General features: G+C 51.3%; 1 protein-coding gene across 2 annotated transcripts; it reads right to left on the bottom strand.

Moving 5' to 3' along the window:
- Window positions 1–1,620: 1,620 nt before the first annotated feature.
- Window positions 1,621–18,051, bottom strand: LOC122390568 (glutamine-dependent NAD(+) synthetase-like). Of its 2 annotated transcripts, XR_006258177.1 has the most exons (17): window positions 17,922–18,051; window positions 16,093–16,244; window positions 15,722–15,892; window positions 15,282–15,366; window positions 14,828–14,973; window positions 14,412–14,661; window positions 13,950–14,117; window positions 13,483–13,663; window positions 12,994–13,162; window positions 12,515–12,650; window positions 12,078–12,266; window positions 11,339–11,468; window positions 10,782–10,900; window positions 3,773–3,949; window positions 3,281–3,425; window positions 1,969–3,050; window positions 1,621–1,924 (listed from the first exon to the last, which is right to left on the bottom strand). XR_006258177.1 is itself a non-coding variant. In XM_043383650.1 (16 exons), exons 2-16 carry the CDS (start codon window positions 16,236–16,238, stop codon window positions 2,911–2,913), a joined length of 2,352 nt encoding a protein of 783 aa, XP_043239585.1. In that variant the 5' UTR covers window positions 16,239–16,244; window positions 17,922–18,047; the 3' UTR covers window positions 1,621–2,910. The 2 variants fall into 2 exon arrangements, 1 of the variants encoding a protein (XP_043239585.1); XM_043383650.1 differs by having other exon boundaries at window positions 1,621–3,050; window positions 17,922–18,047.
- Between the last annotated feature and the right edge of the window lie 478 nt (window positions 18,052–18,529).

Genomic DNA, 18,529 nt, shown 5'->3' with positions numbered 1-18,529 from the left:
CCACTAGTTTCCTATAACTCCGACATGGCCAATGTCACCGATGTGGTGCAAACAGCGGCCTTAGTATCCGAAACAGTCATGCCTAGTGACCCCCGAGTCGCTGTGTCCACCACCCCTGTGATCGGGGCGGAGGTAGTAAACGACCCCCGCCACTGTCACCGCACAAACCCCGGCGGCTGGCAGGGTCTCTGGGCGCGCGCTGTCCCGGAGGAGGACACCGCGCGGCGGGGTCGGACCATCGACAACAGATGCCAGCCTGAGGCGCGTCACTGCCGAGAGGGCTCCTATGGGTGACATGTTAGTGGGAAAGGGGCCATATTTGATTGCGTTCTTCTTCGAAAGAGGGGGTGTTTGAAGCTCCTAGTGGCTCGTGCAATGAGGGTCAATTGCACCGTAAATGACAACTTTTGATATCGTCGACAACTAAACGGTCCCCGAATATCGCAAGCAAGAGTCCATGTAACCAGGCGAACGATGCTTAAAACTTACACTATATAGGAATCAATTTAAATTTGACGCTGGTTTACTGCTTTGGAGAATATCCCGTCTTCAGCTCTCACTTTGTATGATTTTTTTGTGCAGTTAAGTTTACAATAAACCTTACGAGTCAAAAGGAACTTAGGAACGATAAGAACCAGTATAACGCCTTTTGGGGCGACTAACGGAGCGAGCGAGAGGGTGGGCCTTGCACGTGCGAAATTGCGAGGGGGTACCTCCAACTGACTTGTGCACGGCACCCTACTAACTGGTCTCTAGCGATGTGCCAAATTTGGGCACAATCGGCCCAGCCGTTCTCGAGATCTGGAAGCGGCACCCTGCACGTGCGCACGTGCAAAATGGGTCCCAACTGACTTGTGCACGGCACCCTACTAACCGGTCCCTAACCGTGTACCAAATTTGAGCGCAATCGGTCCAGCCGTTCCCGAGATCTGGAAACGACCCCTGCACGTGCGCACGTGCAGCAGCACCCCAACTCTGGCACATGTATATGCAGTGCCTAGTGGGTGCCTACCTACATGCCAACTTTCAGCGCAATCGGCCAAGTAGTTACCGAGATATTGCAACAATTACAAAACTGACACCTCTTCGTTTTGCACGTGGCACGTGCATAAGGGGTCACCCACATGCATCGGGAATAGTCCAATACTTGGTAGAAGGAATGAAGCTACCCTACAAAAATTACCGCGTGTAAATCGGTCAAGTGGTTGCTGAGATATAAGCCTCGCAAAAGCGTGACCACGGCCGGCCGGCCGGCCGGCCGGCCGGCCGGCCGGCCGGCCGGCCGCTCATACTCAGAAATTTCCGTTAATCTAAGGAAAGACTACGCTCGCTTCGCTCGCTCCGTAATAACAATGCATTCGCATAATTATTAGAAAATATTCTTTTTTAAATGTATGATAAAGTAAGAGCATGTAGAAATGAAGCTGGAAAAATAGCTTACAAGAAAATGTCTGAGGTAGCAGAAACTCACACTTCTGGACTTCTGGTATCAGTGGTATCATCATAAGCGTAATCCTTCGAGACTCATGAATCAGCCATTAGTCGCCCACAATACGTCGACTCCAATAAAAATAATCAACCAGTCGTTCATAAAGCAATGTCTCTTCTTGATGCAAAACATTTTCAATTTGACACAATTGTATTAACATGATAAGTACCTACTGCACCAGCCACAAGTTTAGGCGATCATTTCATGGCCACAGAGCATCCGACATTTAACCGGACATTTCTTAAAGTATCTCCAACCCGATGGCCTCATGAGTTATCATCCTGCTCCGGCTACGATAATTACGCCGCGAATACGGGGATATGATTGTGTACCCGTTTACGATGGGTCGGTCAGCGTACAGAGTATTTCAAATAACACAGACCACTGCAGTGGTCAGTGCACTGGGGCAGCCAGGCGAGTCGGCGCGTTCCTACCGTGTACCGTGTAGGCACCGGGACAGCAGGGTTCCGGCTGCTACCCCACGGTAGGCACCGGGACAGCAGGGTTCCGGCTGCTACCCCACGGTCGGCACCGGGACAGCGCAGCAGGGCCTCTGTCTGAGCCCCTGAGCTCCTGACAGCTCCTTCGAGACGGTCGACAGGATCAACAGTTTCCAACGGGGCCATTCGGGCCGTCCGGCGCCCCGGTATCGGACGGAGTGCAGAAGGCTGGACGCGGATCAGACGACCGCGACTTTCCCTGACCTCACATACACCCGACGGTGACCTCATACGCACCAAAAAGCAACTACAGATATCTCACTGTGTGCCACAGCACCCTCAGTCGACCAGCCCCCACGCTTAATGGCAGGCAGACAGTGCCAGGGCAGTGAGATCAGGACATCGAGCACAGAACAGCGATACAGACTTCACTTCCTGCAGCGACAACCAACGCTCACACACCGTCAACGGCAAATATCAGCCAAACAGTCACGGGTAAAATAACAATTAGCACATGACATACGCGAGTTGTGCGCGGCGAGTGCTAAGGCAGTGGGCGCTTTGATCATAACGTTACTGCGGTGGTAGGAAATGCCCAACAATAACAAACTGATGGCATGGGTACCTACCTATTTCACGGTTGGCACACAACATAATGGGATTGGGTCAGGCTTTTGTGTTCAGTTGTGCCGCTATTCCTACGCTCTACCATCCAAGTTTATCACTAACATATCACTAACAAGGGACACTAAAGGTATAGTACTAAATCATTTCAATAAAATCGCTACATACATGCCCGCACACGGGCTAACTCCCATACTTCACCACCCACAAAAGTCCTCAAGAGTAAACACAACAATCTTCTCCTCTTCTCTATAACTCCCCGCCCATTCCATTCCTGATATTATCCCCCACCAACCCAGCACGGGAAGACGCCCTTCCTCGGTGGGTCGCGGAGGGGAGCCGCACCTCCACATGTGTTCACACAAGGTGAAAGGCCTGTCGACTGGCTTTGAGCTGTTGCTGCGGGTTGCTGGGAGAGATGCACCGTTTGGCAGCGTCCGGCTGGTCCGGCGCGATGTTGTGGGAGACTTTGATACCGCCACCGCCGCTGCCGTCACCTGCAACGAAAGCGGACATTAGGACATGTCGGAAAATAGGTACAGACAGACGAGCCGTCTCAGGGACAGTCTTATATCCTAGTGTCTTAAAGACGGAAAGGTGGGCGGTCTCAGAGACAGGAGGACGGGCTGCCTCCGATACAGGAAAATCGTCAGGCAGGCTGGCTCACTGTCAGAGAAGCTGGGATGGGCTAGCCTGACCTTGTGAGGGTCTTTATCCGGCTACCCACCTGACTTTGATAGCGTGTTGAGCCGGCTGTGCCCGGCGCCGGTGCCGGTGCGGGAGAAGTCGTTGAGCTCTCTGCGCTGGCGGTCAGTGAGCTGGGACCGGTCCTTGGACCTGCCGCCCTCCTGCGCCGCCTGCAGCTGCTTAAGCTGGTGGCAGCCGACACGGCAGAGGCTCACTTTTCGAACATTGGAATACACATACTCAGTAATTACTGCACCAGTGTAACTGTAAGAGCACTACAATGACAGTCAGTAACATAACTAATATCCAAATATTCGTTGTTTATCAACATGATAGAGCGCCTGAGCGTACTTGAATATTCAAACCAACATAACAAATGGCTGAAAACAATACCATTACCAAAATCAATTTACCACAAAACTTACAGCCCGCGCTCAGATCCTCGCCGGAGCAGAAAGTCAACCTCTCCCCTCCCACCCCACTCGGCCCCTAGTCCTCCTCCCCGCTTCACTCCCCTCCACCGCCAACTCACAGCCACTTCGATGGAGCGGAACTGCCACGTCCAAGCGGCGTGGTAGAGGAACGGCCGGTGGTCGTGCCGATTGTCGTCCGGCCCGTACGCCTCGGCGTGCAGCGACGGCGTCAGCACCGTCATCTTGTGCCGGTTCACCGCGTAACACCGGTAGAAGTGACGCACCTTCTCCGCTACCTGGTGTACCATGAGAAGAGTGGGGAAAGTGATGAACGCTGAGCTAGACACGGCATCTTGGACTCTCGCCGCTCACTAGTTGGCTCCGTGGTGATGGATGGATGGTAGAGGTGTCGAAAAGCAGCAGTAGGAGCCGGATCCTGTCTTCTTTTGATAAGAGGAGAGCAGGACGAGAAATGATGCGCAAAATACTGTTGGGGCTTGGAGCGGATGACTAGGAAAGCCACTTATGATATAATTAAATGATCCGTTCTGATAGTCAAACCTGATAGCGTCACCCTGCCGACCAGCGCTATGAGCCCCATCTGCATCTGAGCGGGCCCTGGCATTGCCAGAGGCCCACAGCCCGGTGACATGTCCCGTCCTCACATCGTCAATCACTATCGCTGCGTCCCTCATCACACCGGTATCTGAGTTCACCTAATCGACCTCTGCTGCAACATCTCTATAAACACGCCCGACCCCGGTGCTCCCCCGCGCCTCTGCCCGGGTCACCGCCGGAGGCATCCTCGGCCCTCCTGCCTCCTACCCCGCCACCTCGGCAGCCGGTAAACACGGGTACAGATGCTGACCGGACAAACATGGGTGCGCGGGCGACAAACAACACACGAGGGCGCCCTGGCAGCAGTCGAACGCCTGCCGCTCGTCCCGGGAGCTGATAAGTGGACGGTGCACGGGGTGCCCCCTCCCTGACCCCGGCCTGTGCACCACATTCTGCTGTGGTCAGCGACACAGACACAGATCACGGCACCCGTGAAATGTGCACCCGCGACGGCTGTAAGTTATCAATCAGACAAGTGGTGTGCAGTGGTGTTTGCGCAAACCAGCAAAACAGGCAATTATGCCCGGCGACTGGCTGGCTATCATCTTACCATTAAAAAATAAAATAAAATAGCAGCAATAGAAAAACATTGTAATTCAGAAGAAACAATGAAACGAATCAATATTCCAAAAGATCACTTCAGATGGGGACCCTTCTCCTCTCGCTCAAACAACTAACGCAACTTTCTTAACAAGCTGAAGTAAGAATGTTCCACATAAAGTAAGTGGTTCAAATTTCAAATATTCATAATGAGAACGAAGGTAAATGTATTTTTAATATTTAAAATCAACAATATGATAAAAGTAAAATAAAATAGAGCAAGAAAACACAGCATAAAAACGAGTGAAATTACTGAATATCTAGCGACTTAAAACCCGGCAGTTGCTGGGGTATTCCACCATCCATCGTTTGCCTTGGGGGGGGGGAGGGGGCGTTAAATGCCCCCAGCCGAATATAACTCAAGAACTAATAGCACAGCGAAACGCACGAGGCGACAAACGAAAGAGCGCGAAAAACACTTCAGATGAGCATTTGAAAGTATTTGAAAGTTGAATTTTGAGGTCACTGGTCGGGTCAAGGTCAGGTCAAACACCTGAAATTGAGCTTTCAGTAGCATGAAGTTAAACCCCTCGCACTGGGCGTCTCTCGTCAAAAACTCTGTCAAAACTATGCAAAATCCTTCATAGAAGTGCTACACGAATGTCAGATTCATGTAGGGGTCAGTCAAGCATAGGTCAGGGTCGAGGTCAGGTCAATCAGGTAAGCATATATCACCGAAAATCAAAACTGGTATTCTCAGCAGATGACGTGTGTCATGAGTACCTACTCTTGGGCGTAGAACACGACGGTGACATTCATTTTATCATATGAGCCTTCATGCATGATATGAGTGCGTGTTATGTCGAAAAAGATCGATTTAAGAAATGTATGTATCATGGTCGTGAAGTTGTCACGAGAAATTGCCCAGATTCGGTTCAAGATTTTGGAAAATGTAGAACGATCATAAAAAATCGAAGATAGCCATTTCATTGTTCATTGTATTGAGAGTCTAATGGCGTTTACGGCATGTCTCTACCTACGTCTGTTCTGTGATTTTATGTGATTTTTTTTAAACATATGCCGTTTTTGGTCAAAAATTCAGAAATATTGACGTCACTAAAAGTACTTCGATATCTCAAATATCTTCCGACCGATTTTTTTTTTAAAACTTCGTCATAATAAACTTCAATCAATTCCCTAACAGGTAGGTACCCAAAATTGGCGCGCCGTTTTTTAGCTATAGCGCGGCGAAAAAGTGGGGGCGTTTAACGGCCTCCCCCCCACCACCACCCCCACCAACTAGCGGGTTAAGACGATCAAAATAAATAACCAAGTGCCAAGAATAAATACGGCCTTCTCCGTAGCAGTTCTAACTACAGTCTACTGCAGCCGAAAAAGAATTAATTTACACATAAATCAAATGGCGTGTCTCCATAGAAACGCAGCACAAAAAAAAATGTAATGCCGTCGAGACCGAAAACGAAAGGAACTCTCCATTGCCTACTAATTACTGCGGATACTAAGTGGTCAAGCAGTGCCTACAATAGAAAGATAGACGTGTTGTTGCAACTGCACTCGTCCGCTGATTAATAGATTCGTTCCTAACGACAGACGGAGTTTATTTTCTTGTCCCGCTAGACCACGGCCAGCCATTTGAGTCTGCTGCTCGTTGAGGCAGGCCAGGCGCTCCAGAGCCAGCTTGCGTCCCGGTCGTACCATATTACACTAGTGGAGGAGGCAAGAAGGTTCGGAACTTGGGAGGAGTGGTCACGCTAAATTTTTACAAGAGGGGGAAAACCGCGGCACCGGCGCCAAATGAAAAACTACAACAATTTTACACTTGGTTTCTCAAAAAAACGACCCAGGTCTAAGCATATTGGATACTTCCGGCACCTCCTGCATTCCGTCCAACATTAATACATGTACGAGTATTTTCATGTTTTTTTCTCACATTCTCTTTTCATATTTGCCACTTATTATCCAGACCTGTCGTGCGATACCGACTGACCGTCGTATCGATACTGTTGATCGCAGCCCACTCTGCCCCCGCCACCGCCCCCATCCCCCTGGTCCTCTGCCCCCTGTCCCCTGCGGCTGGCGACTGTCCCCTGCCGTCCTAGGTCACTGAGGCGGGCCGATGGGTGCGCCGGGCCACCGAGCACGGTCGGGGCACTGGGAGCGGCCGGACGCTGCACCAATTCGCGCCAGTTCACTCCGCATCAAAGTTTACTTTAGGTTTGATCGAAAGGAATTCTTCGACCGAATCTACCAGTCTACCTCAGTGACCCGATCCCATGTTCAACGACCTATCGGGAGGGGGGGGGGGATAGCAGGATGGACAGATTCCAGTCTGGCTATTCGAGAAAACGGCGTCAAATGTTGAACCCAATGCTGTTGACGACATGCCACTTGATTAAAACAGAAATGGTAACCTTGAAAGCAGCAAACAATATCCTGTGAGCCTCTTTCAGGACTGGATTACCAAAATGTGAGATAAATAAAAGGAAAATACTTCTGATCTGTAGATACATGGGATGAGCATCACGACCGAGGCCAGATTAGTCCATGAGTGGGACATCTAATTTCATTTCATTTATTCCTTTATCACCAACGGGCGTTACCCCAATGACATCGATTCTGAATCATTTATCAAAATAATGCTACTGAAATTTGACATTCTTGACTCAGCCATGACGACAAAGATAGTCAACAACATCTTGTCAATCAATTAACTTGAAAAGCAGAACATGTATAATTCAAAAGCCATAAATGACCCACTCCCAGCCAAGTTTGGTTTTGTGTCTCGACTTTTCGTGATCTAACTAGTAACTACTCATTCAAAAGGTGACTGACGACTGTGTTTCACATGCGAATAGATCGAGATAAGGCCATTTATACGTATTTGAGACTGTAAAACAACGTCGACGTCAAGGTCGTCAACACTGTTTAAGGTAGTATGTATAAAAACTCCAGTAATAAAAAAAACGATATATGGAATGGATAATTATAGGGTGCGGCAAAAGTATTGATACCTTCCGTCTTTTTGTAATAACTCAATGCATTTCCAACATGCCCCCGAATATGACATTTCTGAGCGCGCCCTTGCGCACCCGCATCCTTCCCCGAGGCGGGGATTAGCTGAACAGCTGACCTCGACCCAGAGGGTCGCCGGCCGGGGTCATTATCCACCCGGTGGCCGCTGCAGTAGTCACGGCCGAACCATGAAGGTCAAACAATACAGTTTGGAGGCTCGCAGCCGCGCCATTGGCATGCTCCAAGCCGGCAAGACGCAGAGGGACGTTGCCTCACACTTTGGGGTCCCAGTCCTCACCATCAAACGCTGGTGGAAGAAGTTTAAGGAGGCAGGGAGCGTCGCAGATAGACCGCGGTCAAGGCGCCCTTCCAGCATCTCGACCGTCGCCAAGATCGTGATGAAGAAAGCGGCTGGAAAATCTGGCCACTCGGCGAGGAAGCTGTTCAAACAGCTCACTCTGAAGAAATATCCGGTGTCCGAGAGGACTGTCCGCCGGTACTGGAGGAACACCCTTGGACTGAAGGCCTACAAGATCCGCGTAAGGCCAAAATTAACGGGAAAACAGCGAGCACAGAGGCTTCAGTTTTGCAAGGAACGCAAGAACTGGACTGTGGAAGAGTGGAAACGGGTACTCTTCAGCGACGAGTCTCCCTTTCAACTCTTCCACCACCCAAACCGCCAGAACGAGCGAGTGTGGGCTGAGAACCCGGCTGAAGTCCCGAAGGCGTTCAGCGTCAAATTCCCGCCGAAACTGATGGTGTGGGGCATGATGTCCTACGAGGGACTGAGCCAGCTGCACGTGATCCCGCAGAAGACGTCGGTCAATGCCGAGTACTACGTGGAGCACATCCTCGAGGAAGTCTGCCTCCCTGCCATCAACAGGACGGCCACGACGGGCTCCGCCCTCACGCGCCGCATGGTCGAGCGCAGGTCGGACAGCATTTTCATGCAGGATGGCGCTCCAGCTCATCGGTCTGCCAGAGCGCAGAAGTGGTGCCGGGAGCACCTCCCCAACTTCTGGGCTAAGGACACGTGGCCAGGGAACAGCCCTGACCTGAATCCAATTGAAGAGCTCTGGGGGATAATGCAGCAGGAGCTGGACAAGAAAAAACCTCCCAGCAACCTTGGACAGCTCGAGAAGGCGCTCAAGAGGACGTGGGCGAACATCAGCCCACAGACTCTGAAGAACTTGGTGGCCAGCATGCCCGCATGTCTCTCACTCTGTGTCCAGCTTCGTGGAGAATACATTGACCGCTGAAATGAAACTGTTGTTTTAATTTTACGGGAGGGAGGGAATGAATGGTAAGGTATCAAAACTTTTGCCGCACCCTGTATTGAGTCGGTTGTGACTTACTTGACTTATTTCGTCGACTCCATCTAGTAGATGCAGGATCATTTCTGATTGTCTTCCAATTATGTTAGCTGTCTGGATGATATAAATTTTCAGGACATCATAGTTGGGAGGACTCTTTAACAGTTACTCTTCTTGGTTATATTCTCAGTGAGTTCCTTACGCACACGGGCTTGGTAGATATAATGGATGATCAAGCTTTGTGGCTTATCGGCGATGATGATAAGTTCTGCTGCTGGTAGCGTTCTGTTCAAGATAGTTTTGTATATTTTTTGAGCAGCTACTCTATCGTCTTTCAGTTTGTCACATTCAAAGAGCATGTGTTCCAGAGTTTCAATGGCATTATGACACAATGGACAGACAACAGTTTCTTTGTGCCTTCTAACCATGCTTGTGGCCACCAAAGAGTGGCCCGTTAGTAGGACAATTTTGGTTAGTGTCGCTTGTCTGGTAATTGCGCTGTACTTGCTTGCCGGCCAAAATGTTTTCGGCGCCTCGTACTTTTCGGTTTGTGGCAGTAGCGAAAGCCAAAACAAACTTGTCATATTCTCTGCTGTGTTCCTGATGATTTTTATCATACTTTGATCCACTGATGCAGATGCTAACTTGTTCCATGCTGTCCGCGGTTGGTTGTGAAATATGAAAGACATCAAAACCTAGCTATTGTGTCATCGTTCACCATAGAGCAGCAATAGCACCTGCACGACACCCTAGTTTGTTTCCCCGATTGACAGCAGGGACATCCTACCTGTTATAATCGGTTGTTTGCATTTTCCAAGTCCAAGTCGACTTAGAAGATATCGAAATCAGAAGCAAGCACACAATCAAATGAGCAAGTACTCGAACACCTCTGCAAGGCGAGAATCATAAGCAGAATGAATCCTTTCCAGATCGTCGTTGCTCAGATTTTTTCCCTGAAATTGGTCATGGGCTTTGCTTACCAGTCATATGCCTCATCCAGATCTCCCATTCCTTCTTCTCTCCTCACTTTTCAAACTTTAATCTTACTTTCTGTTCTTACTTTTCTAGTATACCTACATTCTAAAAAAGTATAAATGTCAAGTACTACGCGAATAACAGCAACAGCATGTCGACTGATCAGAGTGGCAAAGGATCCACCCGAGCAGGCACCGGTTGTAGGTATGTACGACTCGTGAATTCCCCGCTCACCAGCGCCACCACGGCGGCACTGGACCAAACTATTGGTAGTTTCGCTCCGTGGCGAGTGAGGGCAGCACCACCGCCACTGCACCAGCTGGCATTACGAGCAAACGCCGGTCCTCACCGGGCTCAGCCGCGACAGTGACGACATACAATATGTAGACGCAGACCAGGGTGATAATTGGGAAGGATCGGCTTTCAGTATCACAAGTCAAAGGAGAGACCCCGGAACAAAACCACGCACACGTCCCGTCCTGATGTCCCATCGCTTAGGCGATATGAATTTCCAACAGAAAGACCTTGGGGACTCATGAAAGATCGCTCGATTTCGCGAGCTAGCCAGTAATTTAATGAACCAGTGACGGTACTCGTGCAGAAGCAGATAATCCATCACCACCCGCCGGCTCATGCCGTCCCCACCCACCTGTTCGGGCGTGCAGTGGTCGGCCCACATCTGGATCAGCTTGCAGAACATAGAGTACGGGCCGCAGCTGTGCTCCTTCCGCAGCTTTCCGTATATGGAGAGCTCCGCGTACGTCATACCTGGGCACAGCGCAGGGGGCGGGACTGAGGGTAGCGGGCGGCTTATACAGTGGTAATTGTCAAACGTGTTTTACAGCGTCTGAGCCGTGATAAAACACAAAGGTGGCTGATTGACTGGATGGTGGATGCCTATGCAAAGTAAGGCAAAAGACCATTTCGTCCTCAACCACATCAGTTCTGGTCACACCTACATCTGGTCTATTGTCTCATTCGCCGCGTTAAGGTTCTCACATTCCACTCTCGTGAAATAGTCATTACACTTTCGCGTTTTGCGCACGCATTTCCGCTCGTTCATATACGCCTTGCTCCGTCAATCAAAGCAGCACCATGTCCCGTTCATTCCAACAGTGTGAAGTTCCGCCGGTACGTACCCATGACCTGTCCATCCCATGAGTTGCAGCAGTGCATAACCCCTCCACTTGTTCCGCCATTACGTACCCATGTCCTGTTCATCGGTCTGCGCCAGTCGTCCGTCGGCCAGCGGCTCCAGCTCGGCAGTGGGAGGCGCCTCCAGGATCCCGTCCAGTGAGGGCAGGCTGAACTTGCGCCGGGCGTACCGCAGAAACGACTGGGGACGCGGAGAGCACCGGGTCAGATAGGTGGATGGAGGGGATGACTTTTAACGTGAAGCGTCGCCTAATGTGTAGGGTGAGTGGGGCGCCCCCTGTAGTAGGTATCTGCCACGGAGGATAACCTGCAGTCCACGTATGGAACGTCATGCGTTAGGCTACAAATTAGAATGCAGCCAGCAAACAGACCAAGCTAGGTTAGGGCACGAAAAACGTTTGAGTAATCAATGCGGCTAGGGAATACATTGTTTAAACACAGGGGCTCACATCATCGGTGAATGAGACTCATTATTTGCTAAACGTGAAAAAGAAAAATATTTACGTTAAAAATATACAGGGTAACGATATTCAAGAAATTGACAGGATAATAATGAATATAAACAAAGATATTAAAGCAGACCATCATCGCCACTCAACTTCCGTCCCAACTAATCAGCGGCCCAGTTTGGTCGATGGTAGCGTGACACCGGCCTGATTTGAGATTTCCTGCTCGCTTGATTGATCAATAGAACCATCCTATCCTGAGCGGCCGTCTACACGCTATTCCTCCCGCTCGCCTCTGACCGCCAAGTCCCCGGGCCAGGACCCGCCGCTCGCCCGGCTCTCACCTTCAGGTCTGTCTTGGAGATGCCCCCGATGGGGTTGATGTCGGCGCTGCTGCAGTCGTACTTGGTCATGTATCCGCGGAGCGACTCGTCAACGTTGGCCGAGCCGAGGACGAGCAGTCCGCCGGGACGGTCTCGGACCCAGAGGGTCAGCTGGGCAAACAGGTAGGCCAACACCATTCGCAGACGGGCCTGACGGGAGGGGACAGAGGAGAAACGGTGAACACATGAGAAATCGAGCGTTCGGTGGGATCACCCAGTAGGCAGTTGGGTGAAATTTAGCCGGCAGCTCACAATTATATACATTGGTCGGGTGGGGGCCGCTGTGCTCTTATAGCACGCTTTTTTACACTTACATCGCCGCTCACTGCAAAAATAAACCCCAACGCTATCCATACGATACAGCTTCTGCTCAATACTCTCCGCCGCAGCTAACCCACCTGGACATTTTGCAGGGCGAGGTTCTCTCGCGGGGTGCCGCCGCGCGCCCGGAACTTGGGCACCAGTCCCGTGACGGTGGTGAAGATTCCCAGCACGGCAGAGACGGCCACGTCAATAGCGATACTCAGGTGGTAGCTGGGGACGGTTCGCAGAAACATTAGGTTAGCGGGGAGGAGTCATACTCGGGCCGTAGCTGGGAAAGGGTCGAACACGGGGGTCAACACCGGGTGGGTGCCGGGTGGGTTATATAGCTAAGGACAAATGCATACCAGAGTTTATACTGCGAGCGTAGTTGCGTGAGTTCCAAAATATTAGCCAGTCTTGCATGCTCACATAGTTTATGCAGTCGATCGCTTTCGATTCAATACAAATTACACCATTGAAGACAAATGCTAGCATTAATGCTACCGACCTTTCATGTCGCTGTAACACCTTCCTCTCCCATACCACCCCCTTCCCCTCACCCTCAGTGCCCCACCTGCCGATCTCGGACGCCAGCTGAGCGGCCCGCGCCCGCGTCTCTGCCGAGGAGTTCTCCGATCCCATGTAGCAGGTGGTGAAGAGCCGGCCGCACAGCTCGCGCGGATCGGTGGGGGAGTACTCCGAGTCGCCGGCGATCCGGCGCACCTGCTCCAGGGTGCGCGTGTCTGTGACGGGAGGAAGGGGCGGGTGATGCACTTGTTCTGGGGCCTGTGTCTATCCCCTCGCACAGTGCAGTCCTTTGATAGAATCTATACCGACTTCCTAGCTGGTCAAACGAAAAGAGCAAAACACACGCTGTCATCACAGTTGAAGCAATCATTGCAATGCTCGAGCGGCTGTCAATCCAGTAAAGTCGTGTTCTATCCTACGACCGTCGATAAGCTATTATCTTTCCTCTCCGACTATCGATTAGGCTATTTGTTGCCCTTCCCGTGACAGCCTCTTCCCTGACCGTCTCCACTCGAACCACCCGCCCGCCACTGACCATGCCTGGCGGCGCTGACCAGCAGCCGGCACATGGAGAACACCAGACAGGCGGTGCTGGAGGAGTCGACGCCGCCGCTGAGCGGCAGGAAGAACCCACCCTGGCCGCTGCGCCGCAGGTAGTCCCACAGCCAGCAGGCGGCGCTCAGCGCGATCTCCTCCTCCGGAGGGTGGTAGTGCGGCTGGCGGAGACGGTATGGTGTTTAACATTAAGAGCGAGAGGCGACTCACTATGAGGTCCGAGGATTCACAGGTTATACTGAAATATAAATTAAATCGACGCATATCTTAAGCAGAATCGGTAAAAATACACAAGTGAAGTGAACAACCGAGCCTTGACTACAACGCACACAGGAATCTAACCTCAGCGCTTCCAGTTCAAAGCAGTTGCAGATCGCCATCCTGCGCTCGACAAAAAGAGCTCCGGTCGACCCATTCTAAACCTCAGCCCGCTAACCGATGCCGTACCTGTATGGGCGTCCAGGAGGGCAGTGCCAGGTCTCCGTCTCGGGACAGGCTGAAGTCGACCTCTATCCGGGGGAAGGAGGGCGCCGCCGCCGCCTGGATCTGCCGGCTCCGGATCCGGTTACGGTAGGTCCGGATCTCCTCCAGATCGATGGTGGCCGAGATGACCTCCTGCGGCGACGAGTAAGGGTGATCAGCGCTCGGTTCTGACAGTGTAAAACCGGTGGCGATCGAAAGTGGAATCAGTCGTGGGTGGCACTTCTGCGGCGATCGGAATTAAACGTTCACAGATGAATCTCGCTAAAAGCTACAGATGGATAAAATTGTTGCATTTTTTTCGGTAGATCGCAGCTTGTGCTCATTAAAAGGGTTGACTGTTTCCGTTAGCCTCTAACATTAGGCGAACTTTCATACTGAACCCACTTACATCTTCACCCTACCCGCCTCCCAGAAGTATCCACTCACCACCTCCTCCAGGGCGAACTGCCGGCCGGCGGCGGCGAACTCGCCGTTTACGGCGATCGAGGGCGCGCCGTTAAAGTAGAGCCGATCGCCGTCCCCGCCGCGCATGTTACTGAACAGGTAGCAGCCGCCGCACTTGGACGTGGCCGAGCGCATCAGGTCAAACACCACGTAGGCCTTGCGCAGCTCGAAGTGGGAGCCGCTGCTGTTCACGATCAGCTCAGCGCCGTCCAGCGTCTGTGCCACGTGTGAGCTGCAGGAAAGGGAGGAGGCAGGAAATACGACCGCGTGTTATAAAACGTTCGGATGGCACGGGGCAAAGCACGCTGTGGGTATTAAGCATATGACAAGCGTCTCGTGATGTCCGGTCATTAGACAGCCCGCAGTTGTGACCGAACCCCCTCCGCTCGCCAGCTCACCTATCCGCACTCCAGAGCTCCTCGCAGATCTCGTAACCGACACAGGTATCCCGCGTGGCCAGCAGGGCGTCTCCGATCGGTACGGTGCGCTGCTCCGTGATGGCGGCGATCATCCGCGGCAAGTGGTGCGGCTCCGTCTCACGGTGCTGGGGACGAAAAAGGGCGAGGAGGAAAAGGTCAGAGAATGTTGTTGGGGTGCAGACTTCAGTGGGGAAGAGGGAGGTGATTATGTGAAACCTTGATGCCGCTCAAAACATTACAGGAGTTTTCGGATAGCGAAAAAGAAAAGAAAAGAAAAACAGCATTGAAAGTTACATCACTCACGGAGAAGAAAAGAATCGGGTAGCGTTTCATCGGTCCGATTCGCTTATAACGAATGAATCGCAGTCAACGCTCGTTACTCACTTAAGTATGACAAAACGCGGGTATGTAGCTGCATACGGTGCCGTGTTACCTTTGTCCAAGCGGTGAACCAGCGCGTCTCCCGGTAGTTGCCGGTGTCACACAGCGTCATTTTGGGCCGAATCAACAGGATCTTACTGAAAAAAATACCCATGAGCATATGGTATAGCAAGTACTTATTTGACATTCAAAAACTTCAATTGAGAGAAACAAGCATTTTGCAAGCAAACATTGATAGGTACTTTTGAGACTTCTATTGTCGTCTGGACACAATAAACGTCTCCCGAGTACACAACACGATTGCACGGTCAATACCGAGCGGTGATGCAGCCTGCAGCACTGTGTGCCTCTGATGGGAATGAGCATATCCATGTGTGCCATACATAGATGCTGTGAATGGTCGGAAAGCTTTCTACTCGACACTGAATACTGGCCGAACCGACCACCACCACCGTAACCCCGGCCGGCGACCGTGCCGTTCCGCGGACTGACCTGTTGAGGAAGACCACGCGGCAGTTGTAGATGACGTTCCGGTGCATCACCGGCATGCCAACGTCGATGATGATGTCGCGACAGACGGGGTGCAGCAGCAGCTCCGCCAGCACCTCCCACGAGTGCAGCAGCGTGTCACTCTCGTGAAAATGGTCCTGGCAGCTGTAGCCTCTGTTGAACACCGTACGAAATAAATGTGAAACAGCTGAAGACCTTGAAAGACTTGGCATTTTACATTTACAAGAGATTCACAATTTGCACGTTAAAGGTGTAATAGACAGGCAAATACTAGATTCAGCAAACGTATCGATATCCAATTTCCAAGTGAGAGCTAGCAAAAATGTTACACTCTGATTAGCGTCTAGACTTACGGTATGTCCAGTTCGGGTCCGGTGCGATACGTAGCTCCCCTGCTTTTGGCTTCCTTCACGCTGGCCACTATTCGACAGAGGTTACCCTCAAAGTCCAGAGCCCACTGATTTAGGCAGCAGCATGCTAACGTAGCCTTTCGACCCATTGTGACCTGTAAAGTGAACAACCTATGAGACGATTTGTTGTCACATTCATCGCCTAAGTGCCGGGTTGTCGGTGAAGCGCATATTCCACAGTAACCATCAGTCTATCACATACCTAGCTGAGCTCAGATCGACAAGAAACTTGTACTGCTCGGCACATCATGACAGGCAAAGGCATTAGTCGACATCAGCACCATATAGACGACGAATAAGTTCCTGGACGATGTCCGGTGGGCGACGCCCCGTCTCGCTACCGGATGAGTTGACGAAACGGGAAACACTGGAAAGGCGGTGGGGTAAGAGGGGTTGGTGCCGAGGCCGACCGCTTCCGTCCAGTGCCGGACGTACTCCGCAGAAATAATTGTCGGAACTCGGCGATAAGGGGCGAGTGAGCTCGTCGGAGTTTAAACAGTTACCTTAGTACATCACATTTCACAACTCGCACACAAATTCAGCTCTGGCACCATCTGTGCTGAGCACAATGGTGATCAACCATCTGTATTGATCACCATCGATCTCTATCTCAGTGGCCTTTTAAGTACTCCTCATTGTTGCCGTTGTCATATATGCATTTGCTTTCTTATTTCCCAGGTCAAGGAGGATGTGACAACTGACACATGACAAGGTTGGACTGGAGCTGCCAAGCTTGGCAAGTTTTCCAAGCTTAATTGGGTCTAACCCAGGCAGCAATTTGGTTTGGCTCAAGTCCGTTTTGCCCCTGCAGTTCTCTGACATGCAAGGCTTGGGCCGCTGTAAACGGAATACCATCAGGGCTGGGGTTTGGGTCAATATGGCTCTATTCCGGTTGGCCAGCCTTTACCATCATAGCATTTCTGAGTTGGTATAGTTCCAGACTGCCAAGTCTGGCTCAAGTCTGGCTCCCTGCACCGGCTCAAGTCTAGCTCCCTACAATCAGGTCTGGCTGCCTCGTAGCTGCTGTAGCTTACTGTGGCTGAAGTACGGTTACGGTACGGCATGGATGACACAGCTGTAGTCCGGTTGTGGTGCAGGTGAGCTTTGGGGTAGTGTGTCAGCTCCAGTAAGGCCCCATACCTTGCCCATGCTTTGGTCTGAGCAAATGCCAGAGCTAGCCAGAGTAAAACCAGCAATGGCCCAGTCAGGACCAAAGTTGCTGGCTGGGCATTAGCTCATCTCCAGCCAGGGAGGAGTGTGAGCACTGAATGATGTCTGGTCTGTAACATACTGTACTGTACTGTATGGTGCAGATATCTGGAAGAACTCCAAGGTAATTTATAGAGGAGAAACAGGAGTGGTCCCAACATGGAGCCCTGCAGTACTCCACCGGACCACCGGTTACTGCCACAGCAACACAATAGCCTATCCATATCAGGTATCAATATGTGTAGATCAATATGGAACGGATGTCAGATTTACCCTTGGATTTACCAATACTGATAAGCTCTGGGGATGGTGACTGTTAAACTTACATTAGTAAATCATTTGCAAAAAGAGATGGTTTGAACGCCTTGGTTTGTACTGAACTAGACACATAAGTATATCAGCAATGAAACGTCTTATGCATGGGTTTATAAAAAGAAACACCTAAAAGACAATATGTCTGAGCACTGATATGCATTTATCTTTATGTAATGAAAATGGTTATCGGACAAGGCATCACTGGCATGCCAGATTGCTCTTTCACAGAAAATAAGTTTAACACTTACCGCCAAACGATAGCTGCTGAGAATTAGAAAATTCAATTATTGAAGCCTGGAAAAGTTGCAACTGAAAAATCCTAGCAGCAAAACACCACCCAACCTTCCGATTCCGGCGGGTGACATTCATAAGTACCAGAGTACCATTGTACCCAGGTTACACCGGGACCAAGGTTACACCGGGGCCCAGGTTACGTTCGGCCCCAGGATTTGAAGGGACCATGAAGACGCAAGTACCATACTGTGATTGGTCGTTGGCAGACGGGAATGACGTAATGCATCCATGTGGCGTCCGTGACGTTGACCAATAGGAGGGGCGGATACAAATTTGGACCGCCTTGGTACACTACTTGGCAGTGGGATTGATTTTCTCGAGATTGAATTGAGGTAGCGCCGTCCATCGCCCGCCGCGGCGGCGCCCAGGCCCGAGGGTCATCCGGCGCGGCGGGAGGTAGCGTCCCTCGGACCCCCGCGCGGCGGTATAGCGTACTGCGGCGTCAAGAAGTGAAAATGACCCCTTGCACGAATTAGGGTTCGCAGCGGCTAACTTAAATTGCAGGAGGGGGAGGAGGCAGTGGCGTAGCCACGGATTTTTTAGTGTGTGTGTGGGGGGGGGG

Source organism: Amphibalanus amphitrite, unplaced genomic scaffold, assembly GCF_019059575.1.
Source record: "Amphibalanus amphitrite isolate SeventyFive unplaced genomic scaffold, NRLGWU_Aamphi_draft 000401F_arrow, whole genome shotgun sequence".
In the NCBI taxonomy this organism is placed as follows: domain Eukaryota; kingdom Metazoa; phylum Arthropoda; class Thecostraca; order Balanomorpha; family Balanidae; genus Amphibalanus; species Amphibalanus amphitrite.
Note: the sequence above shows the minus strand (reverse complement) of the source record. Positions and strands in the feature narration are given on the sequence as shown.

Coding starts and splice junctions, on each gene's coding strand:
- LOC122390568 (XM_043383650.1), bottom strand. CDS start 16,238: ATGGGTCGAAAGGCTACGTTAGCATGCTGCTGCCTAAATCAGTGGGCT. Junction 11,469..12,077: donor TCTCCAAGACAGACCTGAAG/GTGAGAGCCGGG, acceptor CCGCGTCCCCAG/TCGTTTCTGCGGTACGCCCG. Junction 3,051..3,280: donor CAACACGCTATCAAAGTCAG/GTGGGTAGCCGG, acceptor CTTTCGTTGCAG/GTGACGGCAGCGGCGGTGGC.